The 25,657-nt window shown below is 44.1% G+C and overlaps 1 protein-coding gene across 2 annotated transcripts in view; it reads left to right on the forward strand.

Annotated features, from left to right (window-relative positions):
• The first annotated feature begins 10,260 nt into the window (after positions 1-10,260).
• The window catches only part of LOC121547720 (Na(+)/H(+) exchange regulatory cofactor NHE-RF1), a 31,334-nt gene continuing 15,937 nt past the window's right edge, over positions 10,261-25,657 (forward strand). Inside the window, exon 1 of one of the 2 annotated variants that reach the window (XM_041859131.2) lies at positions 10,261-10,945. In XM_041859131.2, coding sequence (XP_041715065.1) covers positions 10,493-10,945 — 453 coding nt within the window. In that variant the 5' untranslated portion in view covers positions 10,261-10,492. The remainder of the gene's footprint in view (positions 10,946-25,657) is intronic. The other variant, XM_041859132.2, reaches the window with a different exon arrangement.

A 25,657-nucleotide genomic window follows, 5' to 3' on the forward strand; every position in this document is an offset into this window, starting at 1 on the left:
GTTCTAAAATTGATTAAATTGTTTTTTTCCCTCATCAATCGACACACAATACCCCATAATGACAAAGCAAAAACAGGTTTTAAGATATTTTTGCTGATTAATTAACAGTAAAAAACAGAAATAATTCATTTACATAAGTATTTAGACCCTTTACTCAGTACTTTGTTGAAGCACCAGGCAGTGATTACAGCCTCAAGTCTTATTGGGTATGACGCTACAAGCTTGGCAGACCTGTATTCTACAGTTTTTGAACACTATAATATGTTACTTTTAGTTTATGGTTGATGCAGCTTGTTTAATAAAAAGCATGAGCTGGCACACACCCAGAGAACATCACTTAGTGTAGAGGTGCTGACCAACGGAGAATAAACTGTAAGCTATAAAAACAAATAAAGAGAGTCGCACACTCTGTGTATAAACTCCCAGTAATTTATTGGGTAAAAAAACACCAACGTTTCGGCATCACTGTGCCTTCCTCTTGTTTGCCATTAGCCAATCGCCGTTCTCAACGAGTTCATAGCACGTGAACGCACACAACTAGTTGCTCCCAGTTTACAAGTAGCATTGTCAGAGTTTCCCACTTGTTATGAACACAGCTTTAGTTGTGGTCCTGTGACCTCCCGTCTTGTCCTCTGATTGGCTGATTGGCTGTTTCTCCCTCTGCAGGCGTGGCTTACAGAGATCCATGAGTATGCACAGAGGGATGTTGTCATGTTGCTGGGCAACAAGGTGAGAGGAATGGAAGCAATGGATATGTATGAAAAGCTTTTTGCAGTGGAAGAAAAGGAGAAGTATGCTGTTCATCCTACGTCACACAAATGCTTGGACACATACATTTAAGTCATTTAGCAGACGCTCTTATCCAGAGCGACTTACAATTAGTATTCATATTAAGATAGCTAGGGAGACAACAACCCATCACAATCGTATGAAGTACATTTTCCCTCAACAAAGTACTTACAGTACTGAGTGCATACATTTTTGTACTTGTCCCCCGTGGGAATCGAACCCACAACCCTGCCGTTGCTACTCACTGAAGCTGGTTATTCTTTCCAGTTAGTGAACAAATCAAATCAAATCAAATCAAATGTTATTGGCCACATGCGCCGAATACAACAGGTGCAGACATTACAGTGAAATGCTTACTTACAGCCCTTAACCAACAGTGCATTTCTTTTTAACAAAAAAAGTAAAAATAAAACAACAACAAAAAAAGTGTTGAGAAAAAAAGAGCAGAAGTAAAATAAAATAACAGTAGGGAGGCTATATATACAGGGGGGTACCGGTGCAGAGTCAATGTGCGGGGGCACCGGCTAGTTGAGGTAGTTGAAGTAATATGTACATGTGGGTAGTGTTAAAGTGACTATGCATAAATAATTAACAGAAACGAGACGTTCACATAGTACAAGTGCATTGTGTTGAACTGTGTTGACATTTCTGTGAATCTCTCTTTCCCCTGCAGGCAGACATGGCCAGTGATAGAGTGATCAGGAGAGACGAAGGAGAGAAGCTGGCCAGGGTGAGCAGCACAGTCCATTCTGAACTAAACCATGTATTGATGTGGAACACTTACAGTTACGCATATATCTAGATACTCATCTCAAGTTAGGATTCAGCACACAGCACATTCTAAATTGACTATCCTACCCTTACCCAAGTTAAATGGTAATCATTCTGTTGTCCTCTCCTGTGTTTCTCTCCAAGGAGTATTCTGTTCCTTTCATGCCCTAGCAAAACCAATTTGAAGGTAACAGCTGTTGCCCCTAGTGACCGGTTTCCACGTCATCTCCCGACGCCCTCAAACATGGATGGACGTCAAATACTGATTTCTATCACGGGTGACCTGGCTGGCCATCTAAGGCCTACACAGCAGGGACCTTACAGGGCTTGATGCAGTTCAACTGATCAGCAGTTCAGCTTTGGAGGCGTGTTGGAGAATTTGCTTTTTTTTCAAGCATGTTCTCAGTTCACATTCTTACTTCAGTGTCGTAATTTCTTTCCATACTTCGTATCATGTTCTTTTACTTTTAGCTTTAGAAATCATGCTAGTTAAAAACACAGACATACAAACAAAACAAAACAAAAAGGGTCACAGGAAGTGATGTAGCTCAGGAGGCAGGCGCCCATTTTCTCAAGATCTCCATTTCAGCTTGACCAAACTCCATTAGACATGTGCTCTCACCAAACAAAGCCATAACACCTTCTGGCACAACCTGGGATCCACCATGCCTCCGGAATGCATTCACTTCTTGTGGGTGGCTGTCTGGAACACAAAAAAAGGGGGTTTAAATACAGAGTTCAAAATCATATGCGTTAATCAACTAATCAAAATGCTTCCATGCAAATAAGTCACACCTGTGACATATGGACAAGGACCATTCTCTGGTGCTTTCAGAAATATAATAATACGATTTCATAATCTTGCTGCTGAAGTTATTTCCGGTTGCCCATTTGAATATGAACCTGTGTATTTTATTCAGAATATAATAATATTTTATTTACCAGGTCCGTTTCTTGTGAGAATGCCAAATGTTGTCTTTGACCTATGCTGCATAAAAAGTATATTTTCTAACATGTCTTGTACTTGTCTGTCTCTTCACTGTGAATATTGTGTGTGTGTGTGTGTGTGTGTGTGTGTGTGTGTGTGTGTGTGTGTGTGTGTGTGTGTGTGTGTGAGTGTGTGTGTGTGTGTGTGTGTGAGAGAAAGAGAGAGAGAGAAAGAGAGAGAGTTCATAGTTGGTACACAACACCAGGGGGCCTTGTCTTATCATTTCTGTTCTGTAATTCACTGAAGGGCTGAAGGCACCTTTCATCATGGTCAAAAGTAAAACAATGAATGTAATGTTATTATATTTAGAATTGTGTGCTACATTGAACTTAGAAGGATTTTACTGTCTGCCTATTTTTTACCAATAATGTTTTTTATTATTTCAGTTTGGATGAAATCAAACATGTCTTTTTACATTTGTCTATGGATGAGGATTCATGAAGAAGCTTCGCATCATCAAATTAGGAATTAGAATACTCGAATGGACATGAACCTTCTTATTACGTTTGTGACTAGATGGAGTACAGCTACAACCGGAAGTTACTTTTCATAGCAGGTTAGGAGATCATTTTAGCTAACCCTTTTCCTAACCTTAACCTAAGTCTCCTAACCTGCCACGTTAATTCTCCTAACCTGCTACGTTAATTATCCGAACCTGCCACGTTAATTATCCTAACCTGCCACGTTAATTATCCGAACCTGCCACGTTAATTCTCCTAACCTGCCACGTTAATTATCCGAACCTGCCACGTTAATTCTCCTAACCTGCCACGTTAATTATCCTAACCTGCCACGTTAATTATCCAAACCTGACACGTTAATTCTCCTAACCTGCCACGTTAATTCTCCTAACCTGCCACGTTAATTCTCCTAACCTGCTACAAAAAAGTAACTTCCAGTCATAGCTGTAGCCTCCTACCTCTAGGGGCCAGCAGTATACCACCCTGCATCATACCACCCAGAAGCATACCACCCTACATCATACCACCCTGTAGTATAGCACCCTACATCATACCACCCTGCATCATACCACCCTGCATCATACCACCCTGCAGCACACCACCCTGCATCATACTACCCTGCAGCATACCACCCAGCATCATACCACCCTGCATCATACCACCCTGCATCATACCACCCTGCAGCACACCACCCTGCATCATACCACCCTGCAGCATACCACCCAGCAGCATACCACCCAGCATCATACCATCCTGAATCATACCACCCTGCATCATACCACCCTGCATCATACCACCCTGCAGCATACCACCCTGCAGCATACCACTCAGCAGCAAACCATCCTGCATCATACCACCCTGCATCATACCACCCTGCAGCATACCACCCTGCATCATACCACCCTGCAGCATACCACCCACCAGCATACCATCCTGCATCATACCACCCTGCATCATACCACCCTGCAGCATACCACCCTGCATCATACCACACTGCATCATACCACCCTGCAGCATACCACCCTGCATCATACCACCCTGCAGCACACCACCCTGCATCATACCACCCTGCAGCATACCACCCAGCATCATACCATCCTGCATCATACCACCCTGCATCATACCACCCTGCATCATACCACCCTGCAGCACACCACCCTGCATCATACCACCCTGCATCATACCACCCTGCAGCATACCACCCAGCAGCATACCACCCAGCATCATACCATCCTGAATCATACCACCCTGCATCATACCACCCTGCAGCATACCACCCTGCAGCATACCACCCTGCATCATACCACCCTGCAGCATACCACCCTGCAGCATACCACTCTGCATCATACCACCCTGCAGCATACCACCCTTTAGCATACCACTCAGCAGCATACCACCCACCAGCATACCATCCTGCATCATACCACCCTGCATCATACCACCCTGCAGCATACCACCAAGCAGCATACCACTCTGCATCATACCACCCAGCAGAATACCACCCTGCATCACACTGCTGGCTTGCCTCTGAAAATAAGCAGGGTTAGTCCCTGGATGGGACACCAGATGCTGCTGGAAGTGGTGTTGGAGGGGGTCAGTAGGAGGCACTCTTTCCTCTGGTCTAAAAACATATCCCAATGCCCCAGGACATTGCCATGTGTAGGGTGCTGTCTTTCGGATGGTACATTAAATGGGTGTCCTGACTCTCTGTGGTTACTAAAGATCCCATGGCACTTATTGTAAGAGTAGGGGTGTTAACCCTGGTGTCCTGGCTAATTTCCCAATCTGGCCCTCATACCATCATGGCCACCTAATCATCCCCAGCTTCCAATTGGCTCATTCCTCTCCCCTGTAACTATTCTCCAGGTTGTTGCTTCTGATGGTATAAAGGTGAGCAATGTTGGTCAACCATGGTTTGCCAGTGCAGTGATAAGATATTGTGTAAAATAATGACTTTGAAGAATTGATCTGCACTGTTTGTTAGCTAGTCAGTTTTAGAGGAATGATTCCATTCATTTTTCAAATTAACTGCCAATATGCCAACATTCCATTCAAACAATGTAGTAAATCCACAGCTATAAACTGACTGAAATCAGTTGATGATTAAGTGATAATACCCGAGAAGCTGGTGTTTGGAGGATATATTGGCACGGTTGTTGTTAGGCCTGAGACAAAGTCGAGGGCATTATCACTTCTATACAACGGGTTACCAACATATTCAAATAATTATTGACATATTTTCATTAAAAACATTAATTTGATGAATTTATTCATACTATTTCATCCTTCCACAAGATATAGTCCCGACACAAATCTAGGCTTGCTACCCAAGCCGGCTGGTTGTTCGTTCTATCGGTTCGGTTGCCAGACCCAGCTGTTCAGACTTTTTGTTCTGTATCTATATTATTTGGATACATCCATAACAATGAGCTAATGAGGCGCGATTTCGCCTGGCATAGAAAATGTGCTCACTTGTCAGGACACTGTTGTTCAGAGGAGCTAGCCAACAACACAGCTAACACAATCACTTCAAACTGAAGCTGGAAAGACTGCAAACTAGCTGCACTTTTTTCAATGTACATTTCTTTGTATATATCCATAGAAATGATGCCAAATTATTCATGATTTCGACTGGCTGAGAAACGCTGCCTGCCTGTCTGTCTCTTCCCGACTCATGACACGTTCATTACCATGGGACAGATGGAGATCAAATCTGAATATTGAAACAATGTTGCAAATGTCGGAGAGATAGACAGCAAGGTTTATACAAATCTCCATTATTGAAAATGAAATGATAGTCTAAAAGAAATGTGAGATAATGTCTAGATGCTTTTTATAGTGGAGATCAAGTTTATAAATTGCCTGGCTGGGCTGATGAGACAGCGGATTGCACAGTCAGATGGAACAGAGTAAATAGGCATTTTAACGTCATAGATTTAGCTGGTGGTAACTTGTGGAATAGACACCGGCTAGAATGCGGATTTAACCAATCAGCATTCAGGATTAGACCCACCCGTTGTATAATAGGACTTAAACAAGTTGTAAATGCAACAAGGACTGATATTGTGTCATATAATAGAATAACAAAATATAAACATACACTACCAGTCAAAAGGTTTAGAACACCTACTCATTCAATGGTTTTTCTTCATTTGTACTATTTTCTACATTGTAGAATAATAGTGAAGACATCTAAACTATGAAATAACACATATGGAATCATATTTGAGATTCTTCAAATAGCCACCCTTTGCCTTGATGACAGCTTTGCAGACTCTTTGTATTCTCTCAACCAGCTTCATGAGGTAGTCACCTGGAATGCATTTCAATTAACAGGTGTGCCTTCTTAAAAGTTAATTTGTGGAATGTATTTCCTTCTTAATGCGTTTGAGCCAAACAGTTGTGTTGTGACAAGGTAGGGGGGTATACAGAAGATAGCCCTATTTGGTAAAAGACCAGGTCCATATTATGGCAAGAACAGCTCAAATAAGCAGAGAGAAACGACAGTCCATCATTACTTTAAGACATGAAGGTCAGTCAATAGGAAACGCGGTGTGGGTGAACGGATGATCTCTGCATGTGTATTTCCCACCGTAAAGCATGGAGGAGGAGGTGTTATGGTGTGGGGGTGCTTTGTTGGTGACACTCTCTGTGATCTATTTAGAATTCAAGGCACACTTAACAAGCATGGCTACCACAGCATTCTGCAGCGATACGCCATCCCATCTGGTTTGGGCTTAGTGGGACTATCATTTGTTTTTCAACAGGACAATGACCCAACACACCTCCAGGCTGTGTAAGGGCTATTTTACCAAGAAGGAGAGTGATGGAGTGCTACATCAGATGACCTGGCCTCCACAATCCCCAGACCTCAACCCAATTGAGATGGTTTGGGATGAGTCGGACGGTAGAGTGAAGGGAAAAGCAGCCAACAAGTGCTCAGCATATGTGGGAACTCCTTCAAGACTGTTGGAAAAGCATTCCAGGTGAAGCTGGTTGAGAGAATGCCAAGAGTGTGCAAAGCTGTCATCAAGGCAAAGGGTGGCTATTTGAAGAATCTAAAATCTAAAATATATTTTGATTTGTTTAACACTTTTTTGGTTATTACATGATTCCATATGTATTATTTCATAGTTTGGATGTCTTCACTATTATTCTACAATGTAAAAATAAAGAAAAATCCTTGAATGAGTAGGTGTGTCCAAACTTTTGACTGGTACAGTATATATATATATATATATATATATATATATATATATATATATATATATATATATATACAGTGCTATGAAAAAGTATTTGCCCCCTTTCTAATTTTCTTTACTTTTGCATATTTGTGATACTGAATGTTTTCAGATCTTCAACCAAAACCTAATATTAGATAAAGGAAACATAAGTGAACAAATAACACAACAATTACATATTTATTTCATAAACAAAGTTATGCAACACCCAATTCCCCTGTGTGAAAAAGTAATTGCCCCCTTACACTCAATAACTGGTTGTGCCACCTATAGCTGAAATGACTCCAACCAAATGCTTCCTGTAGTTGTTGATCAGTCTCTCACGTCGCTGTGGAGGAATTTTGGCCCACTCTTCCATGCAGAACTGCTTTAACTCAGTGACGTGTGGGTTTTCAAGCATGAACTGCTCGTTTCAAGTCCTGCCACAACATCTCAATTGGGATTAGGTCTGGACTTTGACTAGGCCATTCCAAAACTTCCAATTTGTTGCTTTTTAGCAATTTTCATGTAGACTTGATTGTGTGTTTTGGATCATTGTCTTGCTGCATGACCCAGCTGTGCTTCAGCTTCAGCTCACAGACAGATGGTCTGACATTCTCCTGTAGAATTCTCTGATACAGAGCAGAATTAATGGTTATTTCTATTAAGGCAAGTCGTCCAGGTCCTGAGGCAGCAAAGCATCCCCAAACCATCACACCACCACCACCATGCTTGACCTTTGGTATGATGTTCTTACTGTGGAATGCAGTGTTTGGTGTTTACCAGGCATAATGGGACCCATCTCGTCCAAAAAGTTGACTCAAGTTTGCCAAAAAGCACCTGGATGATCATCAAGACTCTTGGAAGAACGTTCTATGGACAGATGATTCAAAAGTATAACTTTTTGGACGACATGGTTCCAGTAATGCCTGGCGAAAACCAAACTCTGCATTCCACAGTAAGAACATCATACCAAAGGTCAAGCATGGTGGTGGTGTGATGGTTTGGGGATGCTTTGCTGCCTCAGGACCTGGACGACTTGCCTTGATAGAAGTAAGAAACGTCTGACCTCTGTGATTGGCAACAAGGGTTTTGCCACCAAGTACTAAGTCATGTTTTGCAGAAAGGTCAAATACTTATTTCCCTCATTAAAATGCAAATCAATTTATAATATTTTTGACATGCGTTTTTCTGGATTTTGTTGTTGTTATTCTGTCTCTCACTGTTCAAATAAACCTACCATTAAAATTATAGACTGATCATGTCTTTGTCAGTGGGCAAACGTACAAAATCAGCAGGGGATCAAATACTTTTTTCCCTCACTGTATAGTTTTTATTATTTGATAAAATATTGAATTTACTGCTATAGCCCATAGAAACGCATTGAATAACACATTTGTAAAACAGACAGTCCTCTGTAGCTCAGCTGGTAGAGCACGGCGCTTGTAACGCCAAGGTAGTGGGTTCGATTCCCGGGACCACCCATACACAAAAATGTATGCACGTATGACTGTAAGTCGCTTTGGATAAAAGCGTCTGCTAAATGGCATATTATTATTATTATTATTATTATTATTATTAAAAATACATCTAAAGGAGTAAGGTTTAAAGTGTCAGGTAGCAGAGCTCTACACTGGAGTCATTGCAAATCAAATTGTGCCTACCTTGAGCTGCAGCAAACATATATTTAAATAGCCTATAACTTCAACTTAGGCTATTGCTGTTGTAGCCTTGTGTTATTATGCAATGAATTGCCATGTTTAAATTAAATTGGAAGCAATTGTGGTCATGGTCACAGCTCTATCACAATTGCTGATCAGCTGTCGTTAGAATGCATTAGATTGATGGTAACAGTAAGTCATATTAGGCTACAGGTAAACGACCAAAACACTGGCTCTTGCTGAGAAACATATTCAGTTCATATACATAGCCTATTATTAATATTTGATTCAGTGATTGAAATTACGACCCCATCCTCAGTAGCCTATTCCAGTATTTGCCTAGGCCTAAAGGCTATTGGGCAACACAAGCACTCTTACCTTGAAATCGCCTCGCTATTCACAACACTATTCATGATGAATAAATGAGTCTATCAATTTGAACTAAGCAAGACGCTAAATCGTTCAGCTTACATTTTAGCTATAGCTTGCCTATGCTACTGTAGGCTATCGGAAATTAGATGTAGGCCTATCAAGGGCTAGGCTACCTTTATCTAACCAAGCAAAGTTGAATTACAATCATAAACCCAGATTTTAGTCAGTAGCCCAGGTCTATTGAAATGAAAAGTCAATCAAGCAGATAGGCCTAGCTATTTGCATGATCCATTTAACGATTTGTAGTCAACATCTGGCTCATAATACGGCACAATTGCAAGAAAATAACATTAGGCTCGTTTTTTTTTTTTACGTTCGTCCAAGTGTTTCTTGCGCAGAGACTTCGAGATCCTCTATCCAACTTTCATCACTCAAACTCTACTGTCGGATTTATCGATAGGTATGCACGTGCGCAAAAGGGATTTATTTACAGTCCTAGATAGCATTGACAGAAAATGATCAGGGCCTGGTTTCCCGATAGCGATGGAATTTAGGCTTAAGATGCTTTTGGGAAAACGGGCCCTAGCGAGTTTAATAAAGGCAAATTATATTTTCTCTTGAGACATGAAAATTCCTTTATTACGTTATGTTGGCTGGAAATAATTATTTTTTTGATGAAAAACTGAATTTGCGTTTTACATCGCTACAAGGTACATCGACATTCCTTCCTAATTCGCTCAATAACGTTATGAATCTAGATATGTGACAAGTAATAGCCTAGGCCAGGGGTATGTATTTAGAAATAAATACATGTATGCCTTATGGCGTAGGCGACGACTTTTGTTCAAAGGGAATATAAAGGCAGCCCATTGGCTGTCTGATAAACTCAACGACAGCGTTTTCCTAAAGGAGATTACTGATTGGTCTTGTCACCTGTCAGACTAGAACATTTCACCATCAACTTCAGATCAACTAAAAAACAAAGCCCAGTTGATTTGAGCACACAGGCAAGAGTGCACTCCAAAAATAGTTACAAGATCGCAACACAGTTTTGGTTAGGACCTTACCAGAGACGCAAGTGAAATAATACTTTCTGTTTCAACATAAAGTAAACTGTGACAGCAACAGTCAGTCTTTTTTCTGAGATTGTTTGTTGTCCACTTTTACTTTCTTTGTTGTGAAATTTTTTGACTTTATCTGTGGGAATATTTGATCAGCGGCAACATTATGTCAAACCTCCGGCCTAGACGTTGTGTTTTAGGAAAGGGTTCGAATGGCTACGGCTTCCATCTGCACGGTGAGAAAGGGAAGACCGGACAGTTCATCCGACTGGTAGAACCAGACTCTCCCGCTGCCACCGCCGGTCTCTTCGCCGGGGACCGACTGACGTTCGTTAACGGGGACACTGTGGAGGGCGAGAGCCACCAGCAGGTCGTTGCCCGGATACGAGCCACCGTGGGCAGCCTCGAGTTGATCGTGGTAGACGCTGAGACCGCGGAGTTACTGAAGAAGCACAACTTGGAGTGCCGTAAAGAGTATGTCACGGAGGGCATACCATTACCGGGAAGCGAGTCGGCCCATGGGGATTCAGCGGAGAGCAAAGGGACTTCGAGAGAGGCGACTGCTACATCGGCAGAGAACGGAAACCTTTCCCCACCCAGGCTAAATGTGAGCGCCAAGGTAAAGGGGACTTTCCGAAAAGTTTCCTGTCTAGGTTAATTTAGCAGAATATTACATTTTATGTAGGCTATTTTTAAAAACATTTTATTCCAATTTTCATACGCCTAGTCATAGGATGTATTGGAGAGCTGACCAGGGTCAACCACAGGCTGTCAACACATTTGAACTACAATAGATATGTAGGCTACGTCCTACCCTAAACTCCATATGTCATGTTCCAGACATTTGCTGAGACTTGCTTTTGTCTCTTTATTGTACGTCTGTATTGTGTATAGAAGCATTAAACAGACACATATGCTTACAAGGCAGTTATTCTGTACCCTTTATGCTCGTGGAAATTGGCCTATGGATAGGGACAAATTGAAACGTTTATAACAGAATACATATAAAAAGCATATGCATGACCGTGGTAGTAATTGAAAGAGAACACTTTGGAGATGACTGAATCCAAACATTACACTGTTGATTTTATGTGCATTTTACACTCACTGTACTTTTCGCAGCATTTGTCAATAACGAAATCTGAAAATATGCTGGATACATTCAGTTACATAATAAAAATATTCATGGAAATTGTGGGGTAGGTGCAACATAAGAAAACATTATTCCAATGGTTTGAGTGCGAGGTCTAACTGGTGTCTCCAAGTGGACACACACCTCTCCAAACTGTGCACAGTTCCTAAGTAATTTCAATGTACTTTTTTGACTCAAGGAAAGAGCCTTCAACTATAATGTGCTTTTTTGAGCTCTCCTAGCTGTGCCATTGAGGAACTGAAGCAAACACACTTGTAGTTGTTTGTTTGTAACACAGCCCTGCATCCCCGCCTTTACACAATTACCGTTGTTGTTTAGGCAATCTAGAAACGTTCCATTATAAATCACATTCTGGGTCAGGTGGGCATCATTTGAAAGCTTATTATATTGCCAACATGACTAGCTAAGTTATACATTTTTACATTTTAGTCATTTTGCAGACGCTTTTATCCAGAGCGACTTACAGTTAGTGAGTGCATTTTTCATACTGTATAGGATATTTATAGCGATCATACATGTTGATACTGTAAATGATATGAGTTTTCAAATATGGAAATGTGAAGTGCACATTTGGACTCACAGGGTATATACACTGCACAAAAAATAAAGGGAACACTAAAATAACACATCCTAGATCTGAATGAATGAAATAATCTTATTAAATACTTTTTTTCTTTACATAGTTGAATGTGCTGACAACAAAATCACACAAAAACTTATCAATGGAAATCAAATTGATCAACCCATGGAGGTCTGGATTTGGAGTCACCCTCAAAATTAAAGTGGAAAACCACACTACAGGATGATCCAACTTTGATGTAATGTCCTTAAAACAAGTCAAAATGAGGCTCAGTAGTGTGTGTGGCCTCCACGTGCCTGTATGACCTCCCTACAACGCCTGGGCATGCTCCTGATGAGGTGGCGGATGGTCACCTGAGGGATCTCCTCCCAGACCTGGACTAAAGCATCCGCCAACTCCTGGACAGTCTGTGGTGCAACGTGGCGTTGGTGGATGGAGCGAGACATGATGTCCCAGATGTGCTCAATTGGATTCAGGTCTGGGGAACGGGCGGGCCAGTCCATAGCATCAATGCCTTCCTCTTGCAGGAACTGCTGACACACTCCAGCCACATGAGGTCTAGCATTGTCTTGCATTAGGAGGAACCCAGGGCCAACTGCACCAGCATATGGTCTCACAAGGGGTCTGAGGATCTCATCTCGGTACCTAATTGCAGTCAGGCTACCTCTGGCGAGCACATGGAGGGCTGTGCGGCCCCCCAAAGAAATGCCACCCCACACCATGACTGACCCACCGCCAAACCGGTCATGCTGGAGGATGTTGCAGGCAGCAGAACGTTCTCCACGGCGTCTCCAGACTGTCACGTCTGTCACATGTGCTCAGTGTGAACCTGCTTTCATCTGTGAAGAGCACAGGGTGCCAGTGGGAATTTGCCAATCTTGGTGTTCTCTGGCAAATGCCAAACGTCCTGCACGGTGTTGGGCTGTAAGCACAACCCCCACCTGTGGACGTCGGGCCCTCATACCACCCTCATGGAGTCTGTTTCTGACCGTTTGAGCAGACACATGCACATTTGTGGCCTGCTGGAGGTCATTTTGCAGGGCTCTGGCAGTGCTCCTCCTGCTCCTCCTTGCACAAAGGCGGAGGTAGCAGTCCTGCTGCTGGGTTGTTGCCCTCCTACGGCCTCCTCCACGTCTCCTGATGTACTGGCCTGTCTCCTGGTAGCGCCTCCATGCTCTGGACACTACGCTGACAGACACAGCAAACCTTCTTGCCACAGCTCGCATTGATGTGCCATCCTGGATGAGCTGCACTACCTGAGCCACTTGTGTAGGTTGTAGACTCCATCTCATGCTACCACTAGAGTGAAAGCACCGCCAGCATTCAAAAGTGACCAAAACATCAGCCAGGAAGCACAGGAACTGAGAAGTGGTCTGTGGTCACCACCTGCAAAACCAGTCCTTTATTGGGGGTGTCTTGCTAATTGCCTATAATTTCCACCTGTTGTCTATTTCATTTGCACAACAGCATGTGACATTTATTGTCAATCAGTGTTGCTTCCTAAGTGGACAGTTTGATTTCACAGAAGTGTGATTGACTTGGAGTTACATTGTGTTGTTTAAGTGTTCCCTTTATTTTTTTGAGCAGTGTATATATTTTCTTTATGACATCAAAGCAGTATTTATTATAATCCTCAACATCTCATCTTTCAGAACACATAGATTCCTCTCTGTTTACGGCATTCCCCTCTCTCATGCCCCATAGACATCATGATGTATTTCATTAAGCCATATGTCACTGTCAGAGTCTTGCCCCGCTACTGAATGGACAAGTGTAGTGTTTGTAACACAAGATGGAGGAGAGCCTGTCTCTCGTCAGAGATCGCATTTATTTTGGGAGATTTCAATGAAAAGGTCATATTTTTGCAGACAGGAGACATATTGTTTCAGGTGATAATAAAACATGTTTTGTTTAGTTACCTTTAACTCGACTTGTTACTCTAACTTTATAGCAAGTCAAGCTAGCTTGCAGAACAGCTAGCTAGCTAAAATATAGCACTGTAGCTAACAACCTCCACCTATCATAGAAAACAAACGTCACTACCATCACAATTCATTTAAACGGGAGGCAATAGTCATAAAATATAATTGGCTTAACTGCCAATGTGTATTATTTTACATTACTATTAAAATAGTACTCACTTATAGAAATAGGTAATTCTTTACAAGTTGCTAGCTATCCCATAAAGCCGAATGACATCTGGCGCAACATAACGTAATGTGAACGAGGCAACAAAAAAATAGCAAAAGTAGCTCAATTAGCAATAGGGAAAGGGATGGGGGCATCTTTTTGCTGCGCATGGTACACACGTTTAGAACAGCTGTCAGTTGAATCCCATACAGCACTGTAAAGAGAGAACCTGAGCTCTGATGTCATATATAGTATGTTACTGTACAGCCACTCAGTTCCAATTTAGGCCCTTATCAGTGACCAAATCTGCCATTTTCAACCCATATACAGGATGACAGGAGCGGTGAGTGTAAAGGGATACAGAGAGAACTGAACAGACCACATAACCATCATGTCCCATAACAAACCGTAGAGCTAGAGACAACACCTTTCTGCTTACTGTCCCAATAAAGGATGTGATCAGCACAACATAGGAAATAAGAGCCACATTCATAGAGTCTCAGAGTAGGAATGTTCATCTAGGATCAGGTCCTCCCTGTCCATGTCATCTTATCCCAGATCAGCGCTAGTACTCTGAGATGCTTCATGAATATGGGCCCAGCACAAAATGTCTACCAATCTGTCTTAATCATCAGATCCATTTGTAAGCCAGAGAGCTCCTGGTTTTCTCAAGGTCGGAATATCAGGAATTCCTCATTAATCAGGAAAAAACATTTATCTGAGAAAGTGACAGCTGAGCTCTAACATACGGACCCCACCCCTCTGTAACTCACCTCACCAGCCTCATACTGCTGGTTATGAAATGCCTTTTTAATGTGGTATTTACATTTACGTCATTTAGCAGACGCTCTTATCCAGAGCGACTTACAAATTGTATTTCATCCGTGGGTGTGTAGGGGTCAGTCAGATAGGCAGAACATGTACAACGTCTTCATGGAACCGTGTTAGGCAGTGCAAGGCCTGCCCTCTGATTTATAGCCATTGTGCAAGAGCAGCACAAATGTAAAATTAAAAAATCAGATCTCTCTTGGCCTTGACTTGATGTGTAGCTAGTGTTTCTCCTGAATCATAGTTAACGTCCCAAATGGCACACTATTCATGTAGGGAACAGTGTGCCATTTGGGACGAACACAAAAGGTCTCCTAAATAGTAGGTCCCAATGAGGGCCTTGAGTTTTTCCTTATCACATGATCTGAACAGGACAAACTCTCCCTCCTTTCTCACGCTCTCCCTGCACCTATCCGGTGTATGTGACAATACAACATCTTATTATTACTCACTCACTCACTCACTCACTCACTCACTCACTCACTCATTCGGCTTCTTTAGGTAGGAGTATTTCTTGGTCTGGTCACCCTGATCGGTCTGTTTCTGTTTCTGTCTCCGGTCTGATTCCGTCTCCGCTCAGATTCCTTCTCTGGTCAGATTCCTTCTCCGGTCTGATTCCGTCTCCGCTCAGATTCCTTCTCTGGTCAGATTCGGTTCGACCTTAAGAGACTGACAGTGGAAAGCGAAACGGTGGTATGTGGGAGTAGTGCGCTATGGAGGGAATATGGTGCCATTTGGGAAGCTCCCCATGTCTCCCACCACTAATGCTCTGCTACCCTTCACTAATCTTCTGGGTTCAAGTGACCGGAGCCACAGAAAGTCCTTGGCTCTCTCAAGGTGCTGCCTGCTTGTGACAGGAGCCACAGAAAGTCATTGGCTCTCTCAAGGTGCTGCCTGCTAGTGACAGGAGCCACAGAAAGTCCTGGGCTCTCTCAAGGTGCTGCCTGCTTGTGACAGGAGCCACAGAAAGTCCTGGCCTCTCTCAAGGTGCTGCCTGCTAGTGACAGGAGCCACAGAAAGTCCTTGTCTCTGTCAAGGTGCTGCCTGCTAGTGACAGGAGCCACAGAAAGGCCTTGTCTCTCTCAAGGTGCTGCCTGCTAGTGACAGGAGCCACAGAAAGTCCTGGCCTCTCTCAAGGTGCTGCCTGCTAGTGACAGGAGCCACAGAAAGTCCTTGTCTCTGTCAAGGTGCTGCCTGCTAGTGACAGGAGCCACAGAAAGTCCTTGTCTCTGTCAAGGTGCTGCCTGCTAGGGACAGGAGCCACAGAAAGGCCTTGTCTCTGTCAAGGTGCTGCCTGCTAGGGACAGGAGCCACAGAAAGGCCTTGTCTCTGTCAAGGTGCCCCCTGCATTCCTCCCTGATTGGACACTTGGCAGGACCTGGCTGATACTGATCTAATATGGCCTGCATCCCAAATGGCACCCTATTCTCTACATAGGGCACTACTGATTACCCAGGTATATAGGGAATATGGTGCCATTTGGGAATCAGCCATGGATTGAGAGGCAGGATTTGTCTGGTACTGGTTTGTGTCCAGTAGGGAGAAAGTGTTTTGAAATGAGGAGGTACCGCCTTTTGAACTTTTTGCTACGGTCGGGTGTGCACTGCTGAACACAACCGTCGTCTAATATGGACTGAGAGCCAGGCACAGACGGCTCCTCCTGGACTCTCAAGACTTGGCAAGCCCTCAAAGAGCTGCAAATAGTCCGGGTAGCCATTTGATTAATTGTTCAGCAGTCTTATGGCTTGGGGGTAGAAGCTGTTAATGAGCCTTTTGGACCTAAACTTGGTGCTCCGGTACCGCTTGCCGTGCAGTAGCAGAGAGAACAGTCTATTACTTGGGTGGCTGGAGTCTTTGACCATTCTTTGGGCCTTCTTTTGACACCGCCCGGTATAGAGGTCCTGGATGGCAGGAAGCTTGGCCCCAGTGATGTACTGGGCTGTACGCATTACCCTCTGTAGTGCATTGCGGTCGGATGCCGAGCAGTTGCCATACCAGGCGGTGATGCAACCAGTCAGGATGCTCTCAATGGTGCAGCTGTATAACTTTTTGAGGATCTGGGGACCCATGCCAAATCTTTTCAGTCTCCTGATGGGGAATAGGCATTGTCGTGCCCTCTTCAGGACAATCTTGGTGTGTTTGGACCATGATAGTTTGTTGGTGATGTGGACACCAAGGAACTTGAAGCTCTTGACCCGCTCCACTACAGCCCCGTCGATGAGAATGGGGGCGTGTTAGGCCCTCCTTTTCCTGTAGTCCACGATCAGCTCCTTTGTCTTGGTCACGTTGAGGGAGAGGTTGTTTCCTGGCACCACACTGCCAGGTCTCTGACCTCCTACCTATAGACTGTTTCATCGTTGTCGGTGATCAGGCCTACCACCGTTGTCGTCAACAAACTTAATGATGGTGTTGGACACGCACATAGACTATGAGTGTGTTTATTAATGGTGTCGAGTTACCACATGGAAATTATGACCAGTAACACCTTGGAAGACCGTCACCATCTCTTGGTTTCCCTGGAGATCCCAGAGGAGCAGAATGAGGCATTGTCTGTGGTGTGTTTGTCTGGAGGGAAGAGGAGAAAGAGAGGGACTGGGCCAGAGAGGAAAGAGGAGAGGACTCTCACGCCTCTCTAAGGAGCTAAGGCTGAGCCTGAATACCTTACCCCTTTCTCACCACACACACTCAAAAGGATCTCACATTCATCCAGTTGTGTGTGTGTGTGTGTGTGTGTGTGTGTGTGTGTGTGTGTGTGTGTGTGTGTGTGTGTGTGTGTGTGAGAGAGCCTGAGGGATTAAACAACGTTTAGTCTTTGAAAGGAAAACCCTCAAAGACTGGTGCTCATTAGTTCTAGTAAAATGAAGTAAGCCCTTGGAAGGCAGAATGTTACACTCAGAGTAGGGTGTCTACCCACTCTGACCAGAATGGGTGAAAACGCACTTTGGTGATTAAATGTATGTTATAAAATACATTTTACCATTTTTGTGGTAGTCTTCAAAGTTGTTTCCGCTGGTTGCAAAAGGCAAAATTAGCATGACACAAGCTGAATTAAATGTAAAAGGATTTGAAAATAAAAAGCTTTGTATAAGCTCAGTGCTCCGTTGTCATTTCAGAGATACTCTTGTTTTTGTGAGAAATCTTCTAATTAATGTGAAAAGCGTTTACAAAAATATGAAAACACTATATGTCTTATTTCAATCTATATCCATCTTACCTCTATAATGTTTGATGTCCTCCGGATTGGAGAAGAAAGATGACTAGTTCAACAGGAAAGTCAGCCTGTCAGGTTGCCAGAAGCCTTCATTCTTGCACAGAATCCAGCCTAGCTGACATGATGCAATTTCCCTAACTTTTTGTCCACTTTTTTTCTCTGGCTACCATTGATTTAGTCATTCTAATTCTGGCCATTCTACAAGTGGTAAAAACTCCAATAACTTTTGAACCGATTCTAATAGAGACATGAGGTTTGAACCGATTCTAATAGAGACATGAGGTTTGGACCGATTCTAATAGAGACATGAGGTTTGGACCGATTCTAATAGAGACATGAGGTTTGGACCGATTCTAATAGAGACATGAGGTTTGGACCGATTCTAATAGAGACATGCGGTTTGGACCGATTCTAATAGAGACATGAGGTTTGGACCGATTCTAATAGAGACATGAGGTTTGGACCGATTCTAATAGAGACATGAGGTTTGAACCGATTCTAATAGAGACATGAGGTTTGGACCGATTCTAATAGAGACATGAGGTTTGGACCGATTCTAATAGAGACATGAGGTTTGGACCGATTCTAATAGAGACATGAGGTTTGGACCGATTCTAATAGAGACATGAGGTTTGGACCGATTCTAATAGAGACATGAGGTTTGGACCGATTCTAATAGAGACATGAGGTTTGAACCGATTCTAATAGAGACATGAGGTTTGAACCGATTCTAATAGAGACATGAGGTTTGAACCGATTCTAATAGAGACATGAGGTTTGGACCATTGGTTTTCTTAGATGATTATCTACACATGATTATTACTTTAGAGGATTATTAACATACCCATTGGTCAAAAGACACGTTTTCGATTGGAAACCCTACTCACAGAGCTGTTAAGATGGAATGGCCCTGGAAGGCTGAATGTTACACTCAGAGAGCTGTTAAGATGGAATGGCCCTGGAAGGCTGAATGTTACACTCAGAGAGCTGTTAAGATGGAATGGCCGTTACATAACAAGCAAAGGGATGACAGTGAAACAGCCTTTCTTTCTCCCATTCCTCTTTCTTTGGCCAATAACATGGCCTTATGTCGTAAAAGCACAAAGTGATTTACATGTCATCTCTGGCTACTCTTTTACAGGTATTTAATAGTTATTTTTTCCCTGATGTGTCCTCCTTCCTTCATCCTGAGTATACTGCCTCATCCCAGAGTACGTCACAAATGGCACCCTATTCCCTATATAGTGCACTACTTTTGACCTGAGCCCTAAAAGTAGTGCACTATATAGGGAATAAGGTGCCATTTGAGACGCGCATACCCAGTCTGTACTGGAGGAACTTAGTCTCCACCTCAGTATGAAGTCTGATGGTTAACTATCTAATCACAGTGTTAGTCAGTCTTAGGAAGCATCACAAATGCCACCCTATTGCCTATTTAGTGCCTGTAGGGCTCTGGTCAAAAGTAGTACGCTATGGCTATAGCCTTATTGTTCAATGTGAGATTTCAAAACGGCTCTCTTATCACATAGGTCGTTTCCAGTAGTGGGTGTCAAGTGTAATGGATTGTTCTTCTCCATTGATCTGTGTGTAATGTCATGAGACAGATTTGATGGTTTGTTATCGAGATGTTTTGGTAACACTTGACCTTAAGTTGCCCTTTATACCTATGTAACTACACATTTATAACTGCAGTTGCAGCATTGTTACAACATTGTATTAAAGACAACTTTGGCGACTACTAAGTGTTTGGCGACTACTAAGTATTTTTAAAACCCTTTGGGCTGGATGTGTCAATGTGTTGTTCATACATGCATAATCTATGAGCAGAATTACTGTTTTACCTCAATTAGCCATGAAATCCTTCGTTTGAAAGCGACTGTTTTTCTGGAAGCTGTGCTGCACCATTTTTCCTACATTTCCCCCCACGTAGGCCAGCCCCCTAGCAATTTGAGTTCAACCAATGAGCTTCAGCCCCTCGCCATTTGAGTGACAGCTAGCAAGAGGCACGCAGAGCGAGAGCGAGGGGGCAATGACGTGGTGCACATATAGTATGTGACATAGTACGCAATTTTCAGGGACCACTTTTGGCTCGTGAGCGCTACTTTCAGAACTACTGACTAAAAAGTATACAAACGGACCAGAGAATCTCTTTAATGTGCAGTTCCATAATAATACAACAAGGAGTCTTGCAGTGGTAGACATGGATTTCAATGTGTAGCAGTGAAGTTGAACTTGATTCAGACCCCCCAGTCCTGACTTGTCTCCTATTGCCAAGGCGGCACAGATTTGACACACTGTCTAACCTGTTACCACGGAGATCCTGATTTGGGTCACCATAACAACTAGTACTCACAAGCCCTTGGATGATCTTGACATCATTTCACAGAGCTCTTTGCTGCTCTGGGGTGTTTACTCAGTGACACGCACGCACGCACACACACACACACACACACACACACACACACACACACACTGGGCTGAGTGCCAACAGAGTTTGTGAAGATCACTAGCATAGGGTTCAAAGCTTTCCTCCCAGGCTGTTTTGTTACTCATATAACAACCTCAAATCATGTGATTGTATTACTCATTGATTTTAAACTAACAACCTCAAATCATGTGATAGTTTAAAATCAATGAGTAATACAATCACATGATTTGAGGTTGTTAGTTTGATTGTATTACTCATTGATTTGTGTAATGGTTTTTGTTGTTTTGTTATTAAACTTTGAGGCCCTCCATTTGAGGCAGAATCAACACTTCCTTTAACCCAGGCTCACGCAGAACTCTCTAAGGCCCTTCCATTAACCCAGGCTCACCTTTGGTTGTCTGACTGGTTCTCCCTCTACTAGAGATAAAGAGAGTGAATACATCAGTTTAATACATCAGTTTAATGGTGATGAGGCTGTGAGGTCTTAAACAGCCAGAAAAAAAACCTGTGAACAAACCTGGAAAATGCATGAAGGACTTCCGATGGCATGACAGGGATTATAACTGCATTTAGCTACTACAAGTAATGTTGAGAGTGTGTGTGTGTGTGTGTGTGTGTGTGTGTGTGTGTGTGTGTGTGTGTGTGTGTGTGAGTAAGTTAGTGAATTGATTCTCTGTTCTGAGCGATGCTTTGTCTCTGAGCTTCAGGCTCTGTATGCGGCTCCTCCTCTGTAATCATTCAGAGAGCTAAATTGAGCGTCTACAGCGTGCCTGTCAGTGTGTGTGTGTGTGTGTGTGTGTGTGAAGTTGCAATACTGTAAGTGTGTGTGGCAAGAGGCCTGTGGTCTGCTGGCATAGCTGTGTGGAGATTCCAGGCCCAGTAGAGAACACCGTAGGTTAGGCCATGCTGCGTTCTAGGTCTTACCATGCTGCGTTCTAGAGATGCTTTTGTCCATAGGGGATGCCTTACCTTTGTATCGGACTGTCCAGACTACCGTTTGAGTGGTCAATCTTCATTATATTCTCTACAGGAAGCCTGTATAAAGACAGTCAGTTCATGAAGAGCCATGTAGCTACCGTTATCTGGGGTTTAGGGTGGAGCCACATCATCAGTCTATCTGAAGAAACCACGTCCTGTGTGTTGCCATGGCGCCAGGCCAGACAGCACGGTCACCGTTGACAACAGTACCAGACCAGAAAAGACTAGAACAACCAGAACAGGAAAGAAAAGACTGACTGACTGAGTGAGTGAGACAGCCAGTGTTTGTTTTGCTGGTTGGTAGACAGAGGAGATGGAAGTCATAATGTATATTGTGTCAGAGAACACAAAACTCTGACTGTGTGGGCAAGCAGATCAGATTGTCAGACATTTAGTCACGACAAAGGAAGACAAAGGAAGATGGTTCATGGTACTAAACAGAAACCTTAAAGGAAGATAAACTTCATGGCAGTTCATATTATTGTGTCTATCATATAGTATTACAAGTCTATATGGGGTTCGTTCAGGAAAGCCTGTTTCTCTGGTAAACTTCAGACTTGTTTTCAGAGAGAGACAGAGAGGGAGACTGATGTGATGTGAAGCCATGTAAATGTTGTGGTCATGTAGCTCAACAATGGGCTGTTCGTGTTTGCCGCGTTATGATATCCTTTTGACTAGAGCAGAGGTGAAAGGCCCTTCTATAACCAGCATGACAGTACTTCTCTGTTTACATTCATTCAGCCATTAGCCCATGCCCCACACCTGCCTCACCCGTCTCCCATCTAAAAGGATGGAGAGACACACACCCAGTCCCCCACACCTGCCTCACCCGTCTCCCATCCCGTCTCCCATCCCGTCTCCCATCTAAAAGGATGGAGAGACACACACCCAGTCCCCCACACCTGCCTCACCCGTCTGTCTGTCCGTCCGTCCGTCAGATGCGTTGATGCTGACTCACTATTCATGATCAAACACAGGCCCAATCATTGCTCAATAATGAGATGTTATCAGGTGCTGTCAGACTGCTGTGTCTAGTTAGTGTGTTCATCCGGTGTGTTGCACCTTTGTTGATGAAGCTAGTGTCTTCCTATGGGTGGCTCCCAGATGGCACCCTGCTACCTACGCAGTGCCCTATGGGCCCTGGCCATTTGGGATGAAACCTGTGTCTTAACTTGACCCTGTAACTAGTCTACTGCTATCAGCCCATCTCTCTTCAGACTGTCCTGTCCTGTGTAGTGTAGACGGATCTGATTTGAATTTGCAGTGCTAGATGTTTCTCCAGTTAGTTGATGATTATCTCTGGGTGGTTGTGCAAGACAATAGTGCAGATCTAAGTTCAAGGGTTTCACACAAACTCTTACCTGGTAAAATAAGGGTTAAATATACAGTATATATTTTTAATTAAGACGCAACACCAATAAAACACCCTCAATCTTCAAGCATGGACTAAATGTTTTGGTTTACCCTCTATTGCCACTGTAGATATTCATCTCTTATCGATTTTCTTCACAATGGTACAGTGATGAAGACACATTGAAACAACCAGACTATGAGGACCGTAAGCCTTAGCCACCAGGATGATTCCACAGCAGCAGGAGTGGAAAATATTATCCGATTGTTTTTGCAATTCTCACATAAAAACTTATTTGGGAGGAAGGATGTTTGGAATGCTTTTTACATTTGTATTGCAACATTTTTGGGGGGCCTCCCAAGTGTCGCCGCGGTCTAAGGCCCTGTATCGCTACAGACCCGGGTTCGCCGCGGTCTAAGGCCCTGTATCGCTACAGACCCGGGTTCGCCGCGGTCTAAGGCCCTGTATCGCTACAGACCCGGGTTCGCCGCGGTCTAAGGCCCTGTATCGCTACAGACCCGGGTTCGCCGCGGTCTAAGGCCCTGTATCGCTACAGACCCGGGTTCGCCGCGGTCTAAGGCCCTGTATCGCTACAGACCCGGGTTCGCCGCGGTCTAAGGCCCTGTATCGCTACAGACCCGGGTTCGCCGCGGTCTAAGGCCCTGTATCGCTACAGACCCGGGTTCGCCAGCGGTCTAAGGCCCTGTATCGCTACAGACCCGGGTTCGCCGCGGTCTAAGGCCCTGTATCGCTACAGACCCGGGTTCGCCGCGGTCTAAGGCCCTGTATCGCTACAGACCCGGGTTCGCCGCGGTCTAAGGCCCTGTATCGCTACAGACCCGGGTTCGCCGCGGTCTAAGGCCCTGTATCGCTACAGACCCGGGTTCGCCGCGGTCTAAGGCCCTGTATCGCTACAGACCCGGGTTCGCCGCGGTCTAAGGCCCTGTATCGCTACAGACCCGGGTTCGCCGCGGTCTAAGGCCCTGTATCGCTACAGACCCGGGTTCGCCGCGGTCTCAAGGCCCTGTATCGCTACAGACCCGGGTTCGCCGCGGTCTAAGGCCCTGTATCGCTACAGACCCGGGTTCGCCGCGCGTCTAAGGCCCTGTATCGCTACAGACCCGGGTTCGCCGCGGTCTAAGGCCCTGTATCGCTACAGACCCGGGTTCGCCGCGGTCTAAGGCCCTGTATCGCTACAGACCCGGGTTCGCCGCGACTGGGAGACCCATGTTGGCCCAGCGTCGTCCAGGTTAGGGGAGGGTTTGGCCTGCCGGGATGTCCTTGTCCCATCGCACTCTAGCGACTCCTTGTGGCGGGCCGGTTTCGGAGGACGCATGGCTCTCAACCTTCGCCTCTCCCGAGTCCGTACAGGAGTTTCAGCGATGGGACAAGACTGTAACTACCAATTGGATATCACGAAATTGGGGAGAAAAAGGGGTAAATATAGTTTTAAAATCTTAGATACCAGAACAATTCTTTGCTGCCGTGGAATCGCCCACCAGAGAGTTAGTGTGTAGTGGAGTTTAGTTTGTTGTGTGTTGGCTGCAGTCCTGGGTCCCCTAGATACCGGATACACATCTTTCTGTAGTGAGCTGTAAAAACATTAACCTTTGAGATGCAGGACTAAGGAATGTTATGACAAAAAAGAAAGTCCAGTTTTTACAGGCCTTTAGTTTCCACGTGTAAGCTAGGCAGTGCTATGCAGATATGCTCATCTTTATTAGTAAGGATAAGGTAGCTGCGTGTTCACACACTCACACACACCCATTAGTATTATGAAGACTCCGTGCCACAGTGTGAGGTTCAGTCATTTTGACACAGCCTCCAAGACTTCCTGTTAGCAGTAGGTCTACTACCTGACCCAATATGTGCTCTGCGGTTTTCTGAGAGAGTGAGAGAGAGAGAGAGATGGGCGGGCCTGTGTGTACTTGTGCTTCCTCTAGGTATTTGATCTAAGTGTGGCACCGAGACTGCAGTGCAAACAGCCTCATTTTCAGTCAAAATAAACCAATTAAGGCCTACAAAAGGCAACCTACTGTAGAAGCTAAAGGCGTCCCGCCTACGTAATGGTAGGGGAAAAACTGATAATCTGCTGAGTCTCTCTTCACTATGGACGTCACAAAACAAGTACTCTGTCTTTTGCATTCCTCCCACGCTATTCTGATATAGCCTACTCATCCTCCTGCCTATCCGAAGGCTGTTGTGAGTCTGATTCTCCTTACAGCAGTGTAACACACACACACACACACACTTGACGTGTGCCAGATGGTAGTTATTTTCTCCTTATACAACGGATGGGTCTAATCCTGAATGCTGATTGGTTAAAACCTCATTCCAGCCAGTGTCTATTCCACAAGTTACCACCGGCTAAATCTACGACGTTAAAATGCCTATTTACTCTGTTCCAGTCTCAGCTTCGGCAAACAGCACGACAGCCTTTTCAGAATCAGGACGAATACAGAGGGAGAGACAGGGATGCGTCCCAAATGCTACCCTATTCCCTATAGTCCCAAATGCTACCCTATTCCCTATAGTCCCAAATGCTACCCTATTCCCTATAGTCCCAAATGCTACCCTATTCCCTATAGTCCCAAATGCTACCCTATTCCCTATAGTCCCAAATGCTACCCTATTCCCTATAGTCCCAAATGCTACCCTATTCCCTATAGTCC

This window comes from Coregonus clupeaformis, chromosome 31 (genome assembly GCF_020615455.1).
Source record: "Coregonus clupeaformis isolate EN_2021a chromosome 31, ASM2061545v1, whole genome shotgun sequence".
NCBI lineage: Eukaryota > Metazoa > Chordata > Actinopteri > Salmoniformes > Salmonidae > Coregonus > Coregonus clupeaformis.